Source organism: Heterodontus francisci, chromosome 18 (genome assembly GCF_036365525.1).
Source record: "Heterodontus francisci isolate sHetFra1 chromosome 18, sHetFra1.hap1, whole genome shotgun sequence".
In the NCBI taxonomy this organism is placed as follows: Eukaryota; Metazoa; Chordata; class Chondrichthyes; order Heterodontiformes; family Heterodontidae; genus Heterodontus; species Heterodontus francisci.
In genome coordinates this window covers 58,129,647-58,148,297 of record NC_090388.1, presented here as the reverse complement: position 1 = coordinate 58,148,297, position 18,651 = coordinate 58,129,647, and the positions used below count along the sequence as shown (strand labels likewise).

The 18,651-nt window shown below is 39.9% G+C and overlaps 1 protein-coding gene across 4 annotated transcripts in view; it reads right to left on the bottom strand.

Annotated features, from left to right (window-relative positions):
* Positions 1–18,651, bottom strand: part of atxn10 (ataxin 10) — a 350,575-nt gene that overhangs the window by 295,889 nt on the left and 36,035 nt on the right. For all 4 annotated transcript variants that reach the window (XM_068051270.1, XM_068051268.1, XM_068051271.1 and 1 more), the window contains exon 3: positions 12,745–12,830. In XM_068051270.1, coding sequence (XP_067907371.1) covers positions 12,745–12,830 — 86 coding nt within the window. The remainder of the gene's footprint in view (positions 1–12,744; positions 12,831–18,651) is intronic.

Here is an 18,651-nt window from a genome sequence, read left to right as displayed (position 1 = left end):
CAATATCAACATTCATATCACCTTAGGCTACACTACTACATCTACTTAAAAGCTCTACATGAACCTTTGGAAATTCCCCTAATGTTGGGAGATGCTAACATATCTAGCATAAAAAACCCAAAAATATGACCGTTTGTACTTCATACACAGCCGACTTCCAGTGTCAGCTCCAATATCCTGCCACTCCTGTTTTCTAGCAGACCCAAGAATCATTCCTATTGTTCCCTAGTTAAAGACTTTGTTCAAACTCATGTATCCTTTCAAATCAAGCCACAGAACACACTAAGAGCTGAACACCTGTACAATAAAACATGAATTGCCAAAATCAGATATGGGCACAATCACTGCAATGTCCAAAGTAGATAAAGAGATCAAGGTGATGCAATATCACCAAGTTCAAACGGGCTCCCAGGAAAGGTCTGCAAAACCTCTGTTGAGATGATTTCATGTGGCAGCTCTGCATGCAAACAGAATATAGGTTTCTTTCAGAAATTACATACAACTGATATTGGCAGCACTTCTCACATAAATTATATGAATTTTTTTTTATTCTTTTCATGCGGTGTGAGTGTCGTTAGCAAGGCCAGCATTTGTTGCGCATCCCCAATTGTCCTCGAGAAGGTGGTGGTGAACCATCTACTTGAACCACTGTAGTCCTCCTGGTGTAGGTACACTCACGGTGCTGTTAGGAAGTGAGTTCCAGGTTTTTGACCAGTGACAGTGAAGGAACGGCGATATAGTTCCAAGTCAGGGTGGTGTGTGGCTTCGAGGGGAACTTGCAGGTGGTGGTGTTCCCATGCATCTGCTGCCCTCGTCTTTCTGGTGGTAGAGGTCGTGAGTTGGGGAGGTACTGTCGAAGAAGCCTTGGTGAGTTGCTGCAGTGCATCTTGTATGTGGTATACACTGCTGCAACTGTGCGTCGGTGGTGGAGGGAGTGAATGTTTAAGGTCAGGGATGGGTGCTGATCAAGAGGGCTGCTTTGTCCTGGATGGTGTCGAGCTTCATTTGTGTTGTTGCAGCTGCACTCATCCAAGCAACTGGAGAGTATTCCATCACACTTGTGACTTATGCCTTGTAGATGCTACAGAATTCCCAGCCTCTGACCTGTTCCTGTAGCCACAGTATTTATATGGCTAGTTCAGTTAAGTTTCTGGTCAATGGTAACCCCCAGGATGTTGGTCTTGAATTAAGCAAGACTATCTATGGATTTCTTTCTTCAAGTTCTTCCTTTTCCTTTTAACCCTTACATAAAAATCATCCATCTTCACTTTCTGCTTATTTTATCCTCTCTGTACATTGTTGACATCTTTCTGAGGGAGTCTTACAGACACCATAATTCTACAATGCCTCTCTAAGTGGCTATTATTCATAAACACTGTTGGAAGGTTATTGAACTGTCCATGATATCAAAGTAAGCCAAATCCTGTCCTCACACACATGCTCTTCTAGCAGGACATGCTAGTTGGTGATCAAAAGAAGGAACACTGGTTGATTTTCATCTCCCTAACCCAGCCAAAATGCTTCTTTACTTAGAAAAGAGTCTATAATTTCCTTTTAAAATAATTTATCAGGAGTAGACAGTTACTTGAAAGAGAATAATTAAAGGGTAAGGAGAGGGAACAGGACAGTCTGTTTGGTTAGATGCATTGTAGAGAAAAGCAACAGACTTGATAGACTGAATGGCCTGTTCCTGCACTGTACTATTCTGTAACAGTATTATTGTTATTTTGGATGAAAATATGTTTTCTTGGTTTAAAATTTTACAACTAGTTTGTATATTTATGTAATACCTGTTATCAATCTCATTATTGCATTTTGTATTTGCTTAAATCATTCCATGTAAGTTTATTCAGAGACCCTGCCTCCATGAATCATATACTAAATACTACTGCAACTGTTTTGCTTGGACTATGATCTGTCTAGACAACAGTACCACTTGAACCCATACTGTAACAGCTGAGGAATAAAAGCTATACTGTCTCCAGCATTTTTAAAAACTGCAGTAAATAAAAATAATTACAGTTTATGCCGTTCAAGTAATTTTAGTGCACTTGTTATTGCTTTAAAATCACCCCACTTCCAATGCCTAAACCCAAAACATGTGGTGTATTTCTACTGATCAGCTGAGTACAAATCCTTCTAGTAAACCAGCCCTGTAACAAGACCACTAAACCTCAATTCAATGACTAGAGTATCGCCAAAAAAAAAAGATTTGATGTGGATAGATGTTTATCATACATTTGTAGATAATTTAGCAGACTCTAGTGATTCGCCTGGCTGGCTGGCCCAAAGGCACAAATTCCTGGCGGGATCCCGTATTTTAAGAAAATGAAACTCTGGGAACCTAGTTAGGCACAGAATGTGTCTAGATCCAGAAGGCAGAGAAGAAAAACTGGAAATGGAAGATAGAAAATTAGTAAGCAAGTATGGGAGGCAGAGGAAGCAAAGGTTCAAAAATAGATAAAGGAATCTAGTGAATAAGGCAGATGAGTTGAGAGCACAGATAGACACTTGGAAGTATATCACAGCTATTGCTGAAACATAGTTTAAAGAAGGGCAGGAATGGCAGCTCAACACCCCTAGTTACAGGGTTTTCAGACAGGATAGGAAGGGGATAGAAAATGGGAAGGGTCACAATATAAATGGGAAAAAAAAAATCACAGCTGTGAGCAAATATGATATGCTAGAAGGACCATCAAATAACATAAGAAATAGGAGCTAGAGTAGGCAATTTGGCCCTTTGAGCCTGCTCTGCCATCCAATAAGATAATGGCTGATCATCTACCTCAACTCCACCTTCCCGCACTATCTGCATATTCCAAATTCCTTTAATACCCAAAAATTTATCAACCTCTGTCATGAATATACTCAATGATTGAGCATCCACAGTTGTCTGGGGTAGAGAATTCCAAAGATTCACAAGTCTTTGAGTGAAGAAATTTCTCATCTCAGTCCTAAATGACTGATCCCTTATTCTGAGTTTGTGTTCCAGACTTCTTAGCCAGGGGAAACGTTATCTCAGCATCTGCCCTGCCAAGCCCCTTAAGAATTTAAAAGCAAAATACTGCGGATGCTGGAAATCTGAACTAAAAACAAGAAATGCTGGAACCACTCAGCAGGTCTGGCAGCATCTGTGAAAAGAGAAACAGAGTTAACATTTCGGGTCAGTGACCCTTCTTCGGAACTGACAAATATTAGAAAAGTCAAAGGTTATAAGCAAGTGAGGTGGGGGTGGGGCAAGAGATAACAAAGGAGGTCTAGATTGGACCAGGCCACATAGCTGACCAAAAGGTCACGGAGCAAAGGCAAACAATATGTTAATGGTGTGTTGAAAGACACTTTAACCTTTGTAGTAAAACGTTCATATGAGACACTACTTTATTACCATGAAAACAGAACACATACTTAGATTTGAAGGAAGGAAAGCCCATAATTTCTGACAGGCTCATGAACACTTTTATCAGCAGACATTATCAAAGCTCAACTTAAATTACATTTCGAGATGATTCAAAAATACTGAACCTCCAGGTTGATAATCTACTTCATTTCCTATCAGCTAACTAACTTCTATCCACAAGTAACACCAGTAGCAGTATAATTTCCTATATAAGAAACCTAATCTCATACATTCAAAGAGGTTCAAATGGTGGGTAAATTAAGTTGCTAAACACTAAAGTAAAGTCCCAAACAGAAGCCAAGGACATCTTAAATGGGCACAATTCCCAAATAGTTTACATAAAACAAGATTTCAGCAGGTGATTCCCCCTACAATGTTAACATAAACAACAACAACTTGCTTCTATGCAGCATCTTCAATATAATAAAATGTCCCAAGGTGCTTCACAGGAGTGTTAACACCGAGCCACAGAGGGAATATTAAGGCAGATGACCAAAAGCTTGGTCAAAGAGGTAGGTTTTAAGGAGCATCTTAAAAAAGGAAAGATCGGTAGAGCGGTGTAGAGATTTAGGGAGGGATTCCACAGCTTTGGACCTCGGTAGCTAATGGTGGAGCAATTAAAATCAGGGATGCGCAAGAGGCCAGAATTAGAGGAGCTCAGATATCTAACAGGGTTTTAAGCCTGGAGGTGGTTACAGGGTTAGGGAGGCCATGGAGTGATTTTAAAACAAGGATGTGAATTTTAAAATCGAGGCGTTGCTTAACTGGAAGTCAATGTAAGTCAGTAAGCACAAGGATGACGGGCATGATGGGTGAACAGGACTTGCTGCAAGCTATGACATGGGGAGCAGAGTTTTGGATAAGCTTAATCTTATGGAGGGTGCAGGATGGGAGACCAGCCAGGAGTACATTGGAATAGTCAAGTCTAGAGATAAGAAAGGCATGGAACATAGGAACATAGGATGAAGGTTTCAACAGCAGATGAGCTCATGCAGGGGCAGAGTCAGGTGATGTTATGAAGGTGGAAATAGGGGGACTTCGTGATGGCACAGATATGTGGTCAGACACTCAACTCAGGGTCAAAATCAAATAAGATAATTGCGAGTGGTCTGGATCAGCCTCAGACAGTTGTCAGGGAGAGCGATGGAGCTGGTGGCTAGAGGAACGGAGTTTGTGCCATCAGTCTTTGCAATATTTAGTTGGACAAAATTTCTGCTCATCCAGTAATTGATGGCTGAAAAGCAGTGCGTCAATTTAGAGACAGTGCAGGGTAAAGAGAGGTGGTGGTGAGGCACAACTGGGTGTCAGTGTCCATGTGGATCCTGACATAAACAAATTATGAAAGGCTGAAATAACCAAGTCGGAAACAAACTGCAGCAATTTCAAACAGTTTATGGAAATCCTCAAAATATGCAGTGCTAACCAATTTCATAGAATATCTCTGCACAATTTTTTCACAATTATGGGATTATTCTCTTGTTACGAACATGCCTCTGTGTTATGTAAACATATTTTTTGAGGATTCATTTTTGAAAGATTCAAAAAAATGTTAAACTTTGGGGTTTTCAAAGGGCGTCATGTAAGGGCCACTTGACTTTGAAAAAAACAGTCCCAGGAAATGTTTTTTTTTTAAAAAGGGGCACTGAGAGGTCTCGAGGAAAGCAAACCTTTCCGGGAAACCGCCTGACTTCCAGCAAGAACAAGCCTTTCCGGGAAACCATCTGACTTCCAGCTCAATAAACACCTGGAGAGGTTGTTTACAAAGAGGTGACAGATCAAGACTGATGGAGGTCAAAAGGTTGACCTCCTGTTATCAGTTTCGCCTGTGAATTGTTTTGAGTTCGGGTTGAATTGTAAAAAAGGGAGAGAACTTCCAAGGAGAAAAGAACTCCCAAAGGTGAGAAGATCACGACCCAGCTCAGTTTTACAGCACCTCTCTAAAAGACCCTGAGAAGTGCACAGTGTCAACTCAACTCATCTCCTGTCTTTGAAGAAAAGCCTGCTAAATTAATTCTCAACGCCGCCTGAAACGAACTGTTCTAAAAGATCCCACTGGCCTGTTTACATGTACTCAGAGGCTAGACTGTATGCCAGTTTTGGAACACAACATATCCCATTTGTTGTTTCTTCAAGAATGAGCAAGTATTCAGCCGAAGTATTTTTTGTCTGTAATAGAGCTCTAAAAACAAAAAATCCCTTTATTTCTCTGGTTAACCAGTGTATGTGTGGGTGAGTGTGAGGGTCTAAGTGAGAAAGGGAACTTTAATATTTCAACCTGCATGTTTATATTTTACTTCATTACTGGTTAAGACTTGTTTTATAATAAACTGATAATTGTGGTGTTTATCAAAGAAACCTGGTTGGTGTGTTTTATTCTGGGATAAAAATAGAGTCTATGATTGACCATATCGGTAAGTGGGAAAAAATTTAAATATATGTTATGACCCATGGCAAAGCCACTGACCTCAAAGAAAGTGGCCCATAAAGCTCTAGTAACCTCTATGTTGTGGATTTCCCCTTTCCCGACGTAAGTTTGAATCTGGCGACAAGTGAAGGGGATCTCGAGTCTGGCAACAGTGACGTCAAATACACTGAATTTTTCCACTTTTAATTAAAATTTTACAGACAGCAAAATAAATGATTGGGACATACACGGGATTAAAGGTAGAAGCTGAAACATCAAACTTTTAAAAAAAATATATTTTAAAAATGTGATTTTTTTTAATCATAGTGGAGAAATTTGACAATCTACAAATATGAGTTTTTCAGGGACAGTGAGGCGGTTCAGCAGTAATTATGAACTTATAACACTGTTTAAAAACCCAGTTACATCTAATTCAACTAGGTGTAATTTTTTTCAAGGGTTTTATAGCACTAAAGGTCAAGTTCTCATTAGTTCAGTGATTTCCACTTGGCTGAAGTCTAGGTGGACTTCAGCAGTACAACCTGTGGGGAAGCATAGGATCACTGACAGCAACTTCTGGATTTCCGCGTTTAACTGCACATGTGCGGACTCCAATAGTTACAGTTTCAGAGGAGTAATTACAGCGAAAGCTGACAGTTCCGCTGTTATTACTACTGCAAAATCCAGCCATTAAAATGTAAATGAAAATATCATGGTAAATAAGATGTTGGAAACAGGCAGATGCTGAAGGTTAGCAAGAAGGATCAGGATTTTGAAATTTGATGCCAGCAGGACACAGCAATGATTCAATTCAATTCAATGGGAGAAGAGAAGGATAGAGTTGGTGCAGAGTATCAAGTCAAAGATGTCATATTTTGGTCATGTAGTTCATGGAAGAAGTGGTGAGCATACACACACTATTTTGGATGGACAAATCACAGCTACAGAAATTACGGCAGGAGAATAAGAAACAATGGTCTCACAAAAAGAGTTAATCCTGTTGATTCAGAGCACATAACAAATGAGACCTTACTTAGAACTGTGCAACTACAACTCGATCTTTTCCAAAGATGTCAAGTTAATGAAAAAGGAACAGAGAAGTCTTCATTACACCATAGTAAGGAAATTGAGGCTTTAGGGAGGATACCATGCAGATTCACTAGGATGGTGTAATGACAGAACACAAGTAGAAGGAAAGACCTGCATTTTTTTTTAAGATGGAACACCACAAATTATGGGGCAATACAACAGAAGTGTCTTGAAAGGATAAGAAAGTAGATAGATGCAACTTGTTTTCAATTGTTTTAGAATGAGGGCCATAGGTACATGATTGAATGAAAGATTTAGAAGATAGGACAGGAGAAACTTCTTTACACAGTTAGAATCATAGACTCTTACAGCACAGGAGGCGACCATTCAGCTCAGGTGCATGTGCTAGCTCTTTGAAAGAGTTGCCCAGTTTAGTTCCACACCCCAACTTTTTCCCCATAAACCTGCAAATTAATTCTCTTCAAAGACACATTCAATTGCCTTTTGAAAGTTTATATCATTTCTGATTCCATCACCCAGTTAGTGTGTTCTAGATCATAACAATCCCTTATGTGAAAAATTTCTCATTTCCCCTCTAGTTCTTTTTGCCAATTATCTTAAATCTATGGCTTCTGATCCCTCCTTGCTCTATCAAAACCCTAATAATTTTAAACACCTCCATTGATCTTCCCATGACCATCTCTGCTCCAAAAACAACAACTCCAGCTTCTCCAACCTCCCCACATAACCAAAGACCCTCATCCCTGGTATCATCCTGGTAAACCTCCTCTGTACCCTCTCCAAAACCTTGGCATCCATCCTAAAATGTGGTGCCCAAAATTGTGTTTAATACTCCAGCTGATGCCTAACCTGAGATTTGTAAAGGTTTAGCATGCCTAATTGTCTTTGTATTCAATGCCCCTCTTTACAAAGCCAAGTGTATCATACGCTTTCTTAACTGCCTTATCAACTTGTCCTACCAACTGTCAACTATTTATGAACATACATCTCAGGCTCCTCTGCTCTTGCACCCACTCAGCTCAAAATTGCGCCATTTAGATATGACCTCTCCACATTATTCCTCCCAAAGTGCATCACTTCATACTTAGACAAATTAAATTGCATTTGCCATGCATCTACCCATTTTACCAGTCTGTCTACATCCTCCTGAAGTCAGCTAATATCCTGCTCACTATTTACTACGTTGCCAAGGTTTGTATCATCCACAAACTTAAAATTTGTATTCTCTATTATTCCCAAGTCCAGGTCATGGGGCTGTGGAATTCACTTCCAGGCTAAGTGTCAACATCCAAGATTAGATTGGATTGGTAGGCAAAGAGGGCAAGGTGATATGGGAACAAGTCAGATAAACATGTTTAGGACTATTTGCTCACATGAATGGTAAATGCTAACACAGCCAGATTGTGCTAAATGGCTTGTGTTAGGGTTGTAACATCTATGTATATTCACAACTTGGCTTTGGAACCTAATGCTTAAATTGCATACGATTTTGTTAGCTTCAACTTCTTGTGAATGAGTTTTTTCATGGTGTAAGTTCAATATGGATCCAAAATTCCAAGTCTTTTGAAACACAACATGGGTACAAAATTGTTTCTTGTCCGAAGGAAACTGGATATAGAAAAGTCAGCCCATGAGCCTGTTCTGTTATTCCGTTAGATCATGGCTGATCTGTACCTCAACTCTATTTACTTGCTTTTTCTCCATATCCCTTGGTAGCCTAAGCCATAGGTCTGCAACTTTTTTTTTTATCTGAAGAGCTTTTTTTTAAAAAAACAATTACCTAAAATACAAACCTATTGGGAGCCGCAAGACAAATCAAAAACACTTGGCAAATTGCCAAGTGTCTCTCATAGAATACCTAATAGCATATATTATAAATAAAATGTGTTAAATTTATGTATCAAAAGGGAGGGAAAAATTGAAATAGGCCTAATGCTGAATTATCACATTTAACACCATAATTTTGTCAGTAAAACATCTTTGAAACAAACATGAACTTAAAATGCATAGAATTAAGACGATTTTTTCAGCTAATGATTCTCGTGATTAAAAAAAAGATTCTAATAGCACATTCAGAATAATTTATCATCTAAGCTATATTAGAAACTATAATGGTCGCAACCATAAAACCTGTTTCTTAAATCCAAGGTATTATCTATAACCATGAAGCTATACCACTCAAACAAGTTTATTTATAGAACATAGAACATTACAGCGCAGTACAGGCCCTTCGGCCCTCGATGTTGCGCCGACCTGTGAAACCATCTGACCTAAACTATTCCATTTTCATCCATATGTCTATCCAATGACCACTTAAATGCCCTTAAAGTTGGCGAGTCTACTACTGTTGCAGGCAGGGCGTTCCACGCCCCTACTACTCTCTGAGTAAAGAAACTACCTCTGACATCTGTCCTATATCTATCACCCCTCAACTTAAAGCTATGTCCCCTCGTGTTTGCCATCACCATCCGAGGAAAAAGACTCTCACTATCCACACTATCAAACCCTCTGATTATCTTATATGTCCCTATTAAGTCACCTCTCCTCCTCCTTCTCTCTAACGAAAACAACCTCAAGTCCCTCAGCCTTTCCTCGTAAGACCTTCCCTCCATACCAGGCAACATCCTAGTAAATCTCCTCTGCACCCTTTCCAAAGCTTCCACATCCTTCCTATAATGCGGTGACCAGAACTGCACGCAATACTCAAGGTGCGGCCGCACCAGAGTTCTGTACAGCTGCAGCATGACCTCGTGGCTCCGAAACTCGATCCCCCTACTAATAAAAGCTAACACACCATATGCCTTCTTAACAGCCCTATTAACCTGGGTGGCAACTTTCAGGGATTTATGTACCTGGACACCAAGATCTCTCTGCTCATCTACACTACCAAGAATCTTCCCATTAGCCCAGTACTCTGCATTCCTGTTACTCCTTCCAAAGTGAATCACCACACACTTTTCCGCATTAAACTCCATTTGCCATCTCTCAGCCCAGCTCTGCAGCCTATCTATGTCCCTCTGTAACCTACAACATCCTTCGGCACTATCCACAACTCCACCGACCTTCGTGTCATCCGCAAATTTACTAACCCACCCTTCTACACCCTTATAGAACAAGGATGTTTTTCATTAAAGTAATCATAATGAAATATTAAAGTGTAGTATAATGATTAGTCTTTTATCCCGCAATAAAAACAGCTCCTACGTTTCGTTACTTTTTTCTAGGCTTTTCTCATGTTATTACGATCTAACTGGAAAAGGTTGGGAACCGCAAATAAGATGTTAAAGAGCAGCTTGCAGTTCTGGAGCTACAGGTTCTAGGCCCATAGTCTAACCTACCAAAATTTATTCAACTGTGTTTTGAAAATTCCAATTGGCCTAGAATAGATCAATAAGGAGGTCCAGATTCTTAACTAACTGCACAAGGTATCTTAAAACCATCTTGCTTATTACACCTATGGTGACTTGTCCAACTCGCTCATCACTACATCCCATGAGTGTATTGGACAAGTCACCTTAGGAGTAATGAGGAAGAAGTCTTTCAGATTTTCCTGCTATTTGTTAAAGTGTGATTAGCACCTAAACATTTTCTAAAGAGATATTTCCTCTTCTTTAAAATAAAAAGGACCTTTATGCAATTCTGACTCTAGGTCAATAGGGATCCAATATTCCATGCCAGTCTCGCTATATTTCTGGTAGAATGAGAGGCCTCCTCTGTGACTATATGGACTTTTTATAGCCTATCAATCTTGTCCAGATCTGGGGAAAGCTGAAATAGTCCTTCTCAAGTTGGTGAAACTACCATTACACTTTTGGAAAGAAAATTAAAAATTTGTTTAATCTACAAGTCCCCTACTTCATGAAACGAACACAAGGCAGCATCCCGAGAAAAGGAAGGCTAACTCCTGTGCACCTATGCTTTCCCTTCCCTGTGATGCATATAAATCCAATGCATAAATTATATCCTCCTGTAAACAGCGTATTAAGAAAACATATGACTTACCCACTCAAATCTCAATTTTTAAAAAAAACATGTAAACTGTTAAATATGCAATGGTTTTTCTGATTGCATCTGTAATGATAGAGGCAATAAAAGTTTTAAAAATAGTAAGTGTCAAACTTTTTTCAGTTTGCAACATGCAAGATGATTGGGGGAGGGGCGGGGGGAAGAGAGAGAGAGAGAGAGACAGAGAGAGAGAGAGAGAGAACGGGTTTGAAAGTCTATAGCAAAATTAATTATGTTTTAAACCTTATGTCTGCATTTAGATTGTGGACTGCCACATCAGTTTTGTATGTAGGTGGTGCCATTTGTATGATCCATGCTGGTCACAGTTAAAATTAAAATAAAGTATTAATCCAAGATGAATTTGGAGTCAGTGTTTGTGTCTCATTGGTTCTCAGTCCACTGCAATGATTGATATGGGAGCAAGGCAGAGTTTTCTCAGCCTTCAGTTTTAACTTCTGCAATGAATAGATCATAACGGAAGTACTTTCCATTGCTTGGAAACCACAGCTGTTTATTTCAGCCACAACTGTTGTTCGTAAATAAAACAAATCAGAACAGTGTGAAAACAGCAAACAGTCTGAAGATTTCTAACTACAGTGAACAGTATTTTAAGACTAGTTATTTCTAGATTTTTATTGATCTTACTGTTCATTGACAGTATTTCATTTTCTCTCCCCAGTTTCCAAAGCAAGGAAAATCAATTTGTTAGAACATTTCTTCTAAATCTTGTAAATTTAAAAAACATATATATCAACTTAGGCAATCTGTAAAATCTGGCCAACAGCTTTGAAAGAGCCAACAACTCAAAAATGGTCTCAGTTATAGCATGTGTAAACAACTAACTTAAACGGTAAGGTATGCACACCATTCCTTCAATTGCATTGAAAAAAAATAAGTGCATGAAAAACTTCACAGAAACATGTTGTAGGCACAATCTTGGTGGTGCATGCTCCCCTAGGAAGCGTCTAATTTTTAAAATAAAAGTAATGTATTCAGTTCATTTTAAGCACTTCAGTCTTCACAATTAATAGATTTCAAATTTTATAAAGGAAAAACAAAGTGATATTTGAATTAAGAACAGACCAACCGCACCATCGTTTCCCCAGAAGTTAACACAATGCTGCCCTACATCAGACACTCCCATTCCAATTCACTGTGCAACAGTGGTTCCTCCAGACTCAGTTTACCCCATCCAAACCCCACATTTACACAGATAGTCTCCACTGCTCCAACCATTCCAGTTCATGCAAGCACTTATCTCTTTTTTCCTTTCTCCCGACACCCCTTATTTCAACCTGACAATCTACAGCCCCACCAACCCACCAGTTCATACTTGCTGTACTTCCTACCTATTCAGCTAACATGCTACTTCCTTTAATCACAGTTCAAGCTGGCAGTTTTCTTCCCCAACTCCCTCAGGTGCAACTGATGCTCTTCCCTTCTTTCCCATTAGCTGGCACTCCCCTTCCTCCCCAACTCCAAAATTCCATTCCCAGCTGCTCCCCCCATCCACCTCCTTTTTACTTCCTCCTTGCCATACATTCTCCAGGCTTTGCATCCCACTCAGAGTCCAGCTCCGAAGAGAATGAATTACGCCCCTCTCCCCTCAATGTTACTGCTACCACTAACAGCAACAATTCCAAAAGCTGCATACTATAGATAGGAACTCTTGCAAGAATTCCACCTGTAGTGTGCAGTACCTCAAGTAACTGACATTAACAGTCAGAGTGACACAAAGAACAGAAAGCCCTGGATCCACTCTATTAGCAACTAGAATTATACAGAATCAGGACTGAGGGGAGTGGGACCCATTCTAAGCTGATTTATGTCAACAAATATTGACTGGGCTCATGAATCACTGATAGCCAGCATGAGTGTGGTTTCTTACCTGCTAACAATGTATCACTCTGGAAACTTCTTAATCTGTGAAGAAACTGGAGAATCTGAATAGTTGGATCAATCAGACCTACATTTCTGGAAAACAAACAGGTAAGCTGTAAAACTAATATATCTGTTAGAAAAAAGGAAAAGTTATCTTGAGATTATTTTCTCCACTAGGACCATGAACAATTTCCAGGCCAACAGGGCCTGGCCCCAGAATTCCACCAATGATATTATAAAGTAGTACAGGGCATGAAGCAGTTTTCTCCTCCCTCAGGCAAAGCAACTAGCCTCAGAAATTAACGCTTACCTTGATAAGTAGGGTTCTATACTCAATAAGATGCTGCTCAGCTGGCAACAAGCAGCAGGTATACAAAGAATAACTTTAGAATGGACTGCTGAAAGGCCCTAGGTTACAATTAAGAAGTAGCCAAGACTGCATTGTTCAAGTACATCTGCGGACTTTGACACCGCCTGAAAGGATATACAATTGTACTGCTGCCTATGGAAGCATTAGCATAGTTCATGTAGTTAATGCCAGTTATGAAGCTAAAACAGAAAATGCTAGAAATACTCAGCAAGTCAGGCGCCATCTGTGGAGAGAAAAACAGAGTTAACGTTTCAGGTTGCGACCTTTCATCAGAACTTCAAATGTTAGAAATGTAATGGGTTTAGAGCAAATGAAAAGGGGCGGAGGGGAGAATATAGAACAAAAGTGAAGGTCTGTGACAGGATAGAAGGTGGAGTGCAGGAGAGATTAAATGACAAAAGATTTCATGGTACAAAGCCAAGTAAAGAAAGAAAAGATGTGTCAAGATGAGGTGTAAATGGCAGAATAGCAGCCATCCAGACACGAAGTAAAGGGACTGAGAAAGAAATGGGGTTTTGGGGGTGGGGGGGATGAACCGCCAAAAAAGCATGAAAAAGAAAAAATCAGGACAGACGTTATGATCTAAAATTATTGAACTCAAAGTTGAATCCGGAAAGCTGTAAAGTGCCCAGCCGAAAGAGGAGGTGCTGTTCCTCGAACTTACATTGAGCTTCATTGGAACACTGCAGTAGACCAAGGACAGAAAGGTCAGAGTGGATAACGGATAATAAGGAGATGGCAGATGAACTGAACTGATACTTTGCATCAGTCTTCACTATTGAGGATACAAGTAACATCCCATTATTAGCTGTAAGTCAGGAAATGGAAGGGAGGGAGGAACTCAAGAAAATTACAATCGCCAGGGAAGTGGTACTGAACAAATGGAGCTGTGGGCTGGCATGTCCCCGGGTTCTGATGGACTTCATCCTAGGGTGTTAAAAGAAGTGGGCAGTGAGATAGTTGATGCATTAGTTTTAATTTTCCAAAATTCCCCAGATTCGGGGAAAGTTCCGTTAGATTGGAAAATAGCGAATATAACTCCTCTATTCAAAAAGGGAGGGAGACAGAAAGCAGGAAACTGCAGGTCAGTTAGCTTAACATCTGTCTTAGGGAAAATATTAGAAGCTATTATGAAAGACATTATAGCAGGGCATTTAGAAAAATTCAAGATAATCAGGCAGAGTCAACATGGTTTTGTGAAAGGGAAATCATGTTTAAACAATTTATTGGAGATCTTTGAGGGAGTTACATGTGCTGTGGATAAAGGGGAACCAGTGGATGTATTGTACTTAGATTTCCAGAAGGCATCTGATAAGGTGCCACATCAAAGGTTATTGCAGAAAATAAAAGCTCATGGTGTAGGGGGTAACATTTTGGCAAGGATAGATGATTGGCTAGCTAACAGGAAACAGAGTAGGCATAAATGGGTCATATTCTGGTTGGCAAGATGTACCGAGTGGTGGGCCACAGGGATCTGTGCTGGGGCCTCAACGTTTTACAATTTATATTAAAAAAAACTTAGATGAAGGGACCAAAGGTGTGGTTGATAAATTTGCTGAAGACACAGATAGTTAGGAAAGTAACTTGTGAAGAGGACATAAGGGGGCTACAAAGGGATCTAGATAGGTTAAGTGAGTGGGCAAAGACATGGCAAATGGAGTATAATGTGGGAAAGTGGGAAATTGTCTACTTTGGCAGGAAAAATAAAAAAAAGCATATTATCTAAATCGTGAGAGATTGCAGAGCAGAGATGCAGAAGGATCTGGGTGTCTTAGTGCATGAATCGCAAATGTTAGTATGCAGGTACAGCACGTAATTAGGAAAGCTAATAGAATGTTATAGTTTATTGCGAGGGGAATCAAATACAAAAGTAGGGAGGTTCAGCTTCAGCTGGGGCAGACCACATCTGGAGTACTGTGTACAGTACTGGTCTCCTTATTATAGAAAGGATGTAAATGTGTTGGAAGCAGTACAGAGAAGGTTTATTAAACTAATACCTGGAATGGACGGCTGTCTTAAGAGGAAAGATTGGACAGGCTAGGCTTGTATCCGCTGGAATTTAGAAGAGTAAGAGGTGACTTGATCGAAACATATAAGATCCTGAGGGGTCTTGACAGGGTGGATGTGGAAAGGATGTTTCCCCATGTGGGAGAATCTAGAACTAGGGGTCACTGTTTAAAAATAAGGGATTGCCCATTTAAGACAAAGATGAGAAAAAAAATTTTCTCTGAGGGTCGTGAGTCTTTGGAACTCTCTTCCTCAAAAGACGGTGGAAGCAGAGTCTTTGAATATTTTTAAGGCAGAAGTAGATAGATTCTTGATAAGGAAGGGCGTGAAAGGTTGTCAGGGGTAGGTGGAAATGTGGAGTAATCAATCAGTTCAGCCATGAACGTATTGAATGGCGGAGCAGGCTTGAAGGGCCGAGTGGCCGACTCCTGCTCCTAATTCGTATGATCATATGTTCGTAGAGTGGGCGCAAGGCGGGGAATTGAAATGGCAAGCAACAGGATGCTCAGGGTCGCACTTGTGGACTGAACAGAGGAGTTCCATAAAGTGGTCACTCAGTCTGCATTTAATCTCCCCAATGTAGAGATGACAACATCGTGAGCAGCGAATACAGTATACTAAATTGAAAGGAGTACAAGTAAATCGCTGTATCACCTAGAAGGAGTGTTTGGGGTCTTGGACAGTGGGAAGGGAGGAGGTAAAAGGGCAGGTATTGCATCTCCTGGAATTGCATGGAAAGGTGCTGTAGGAAAGGGGGGGTGGGGGGTGGGGGGGAGGCGCTGGGGGTAACTGATGAGTGGATCACGGAGGGAACAGTCCCTTCGGAATGCTGAAAGGGGAGGGGAGGGGAAGATGGGTTTGATGGTGGCATCATTCTGAAGGTGGCAGAAATGGCAGAGGATGATGCTTTCAATAATGAGGCTGGTGGGGTGGTAGGTGAGGACAAGGGGAACCCGATCATGGTTCTGGGAGAGAGGGGGCGGGGTGAGAGCAGAAGTGCATGAAATAGAACAGACGCAGTTGAGGGCCCGGTCAACCACGGCAGGGTTTGCGGGGGGGGGAGAATGCTTGGTTAAGGAAAATGGAAGACATATTGGAAGCATTAGTATGAAAGGTTGCATTGTCCGAAAAGATGCAACGGAGAAGGGACCATTCCTTCCGCGATGACCTGAACGTTAATTCTGTTTCTCGCTCCATAGACACTGCCTGACGTGCTGCATATTTCGAACATTTTCTGTTTTTGTTTCAGTTTTAAGCATTTGCAGCATTTTGCTTTTGTACTAGTTATGAAGCTACCTGGCAAATCTACAGATGATGAGAAGTAATTCTCTCTTAAAAGGCAAGTTCTTTACTCATGATTGAGAGAAATTTTAAAAAAGGAAAGGAAATACATTGTGAACTAGGCACTTCTGTAAATAATACTGTTAAGAAACCCACCCAAAAAGTCTACACACAAACAGCATGTCAGATCTACCAATAAATTAATGAAGGATGAGGCGAGATCCCATAGCACTATTTTGAAGAAAAGCAGGGAAGTTCCCCCCAGTGTCCTGGCCAATACTAATCCCTTAACCAACACCTAAAAACAGATTACATGGTCATTATCACAATGCTGTTTGTGGGACATTGCTGTGCACAAATTGGCTAACATGTTTCCTACATTACAAGTGACTACATTTCAAAAATACTTCCTTGGTTTTAATGCACTTTGGGATGTCCTGAGATCGTGAAAGGTGCTACATAAATTTTTCATAAAGTCTTTCTATTTTTCTTATTTTTGTTCTCAGAAATTTTCCATTTGAGGAGACAGAGTTTACAGACAGCAATGGAATGTTCAGTGAAAGGGCAGTGTTGCTGTTGATCACAATTTGTAGAAGCTGAATGCAGAGGTGCAAACTATCAGTGAATGCTTACTCATTTGAGTCCCCTTATTTAACAGTGATAGGTCCAAGAAACTGCCTGAGCTCAAGGCTGAGGCACAGGCCTCTAATGAAAATATTGTTAGGCGTTTTGAAGACAGAAAACACCATCATATAAGTTTAATTATTTCTTGTAATCTTTTAAGTTTTTATTAAGCTAGAAACTCAAGAAATTGAAAAATTCAGGCTTTAACCAGTTTAGGAACATAGGAACACGAATAGGCCATTGAGCCCCTCGAGCCTGTTCTGCCATTCAATGAGACCATGGCTGATCTGTGACTCAACTGGGAAACCTACCTTTGCCCCTCGTCCTTTAATGCCTTTGGTTAACAAAAATCTATCAATCTCAGTTTTAAAAGCGACAATTGATCTAGCATTAACTGCTGTTTGCATCAGAGTTCTAAAGTCTTACCACCCTTCACATGTTTCCGAACTTCACTCCTGAAAGGCCCTCCCCTAATTTTTAGGCTATGTCCTCTAGTCTAAGATTCCCCACCAGTTTCTCTCTATCTACCCTATTTCCACTGGTTAAGGACTCTAAGACTAGGGGATAGAGCCTAAAAATTAGAGCTAGGCCTTTCAGGAAGCACCTCTACATGGTGGTAAAAGTTTGGAACTCTTACACAAACAGCAGTTAATGCTAGATCAATTGTTTATTTTAAAACTGAGATTGATAGATTTTCGTTAACCGAAGATATTAAGAGGATATGGGGCAAAGGTGGGTTTCTCATTTACATATGTGTAAAGCTTCCAACTCAGTTACCAATATCACAGGATGTCACTTTCATAACTCTTGGATAATTTCTCATTTGTAGTTTTTTAACTGAATTTTCTTATGTTGGATTTGACATTCCCCAACGCTTCAGTTCTGATTAGTCATTGTCTTATTCTGAACCAAACAAACTGACACCAGAACATATGACAAGATGTGAAAATATAAGTAGACAGGATAGATATTAACAGTATACATCTTAAAAGTTGAGGGGTCAACCAACCACATCTGGATAGTTAGAAAACAAAATGAACAAGTTACTTTATCTAAATTAGTGGATAATTCAAGCCTTTTAGCACTAAATTCACAATTTACTGTTTCATTCATATTATTTCAAATTTTTTCATAATTCAATGGTTTTAGTGCAAAAGAACCTAAATCAGTAGAATGTATATTTACACAAAGTCTGTTAAAACTCCATTGTCATGAGAGAGAATCAAATATGCGTGGAACAATGATAAGGAAAGGGAAACCAAGTTAATAAAATGAGGTTAATTGTGACTTTGCTGCTGTGGGAAACAATCACCAAAATTAAGCATGCAGTGGTGTGCTACAAGAGACAGCAATATAGCCAAGATGCATCAGTAGGTGCAAGTGATTTTTTCTTTTAAATTACATTATGTTTGGCCAAATTTCAACAATACAAGAATTCAATTTTATGGCCCCCTTCAAAAAATTCTATTCAGCCAAATATGGTTTTATATAATAAATTTTAGATAAATTAAAAACAGAAAATGGAATACTTGGAACATCTTGCCAGACCTCAAACCCTGTACAACTGATTGGAACATTCAATACACATGTGGTAAGTATAGCATACTATTGTTCACACATGACCTCCAAATT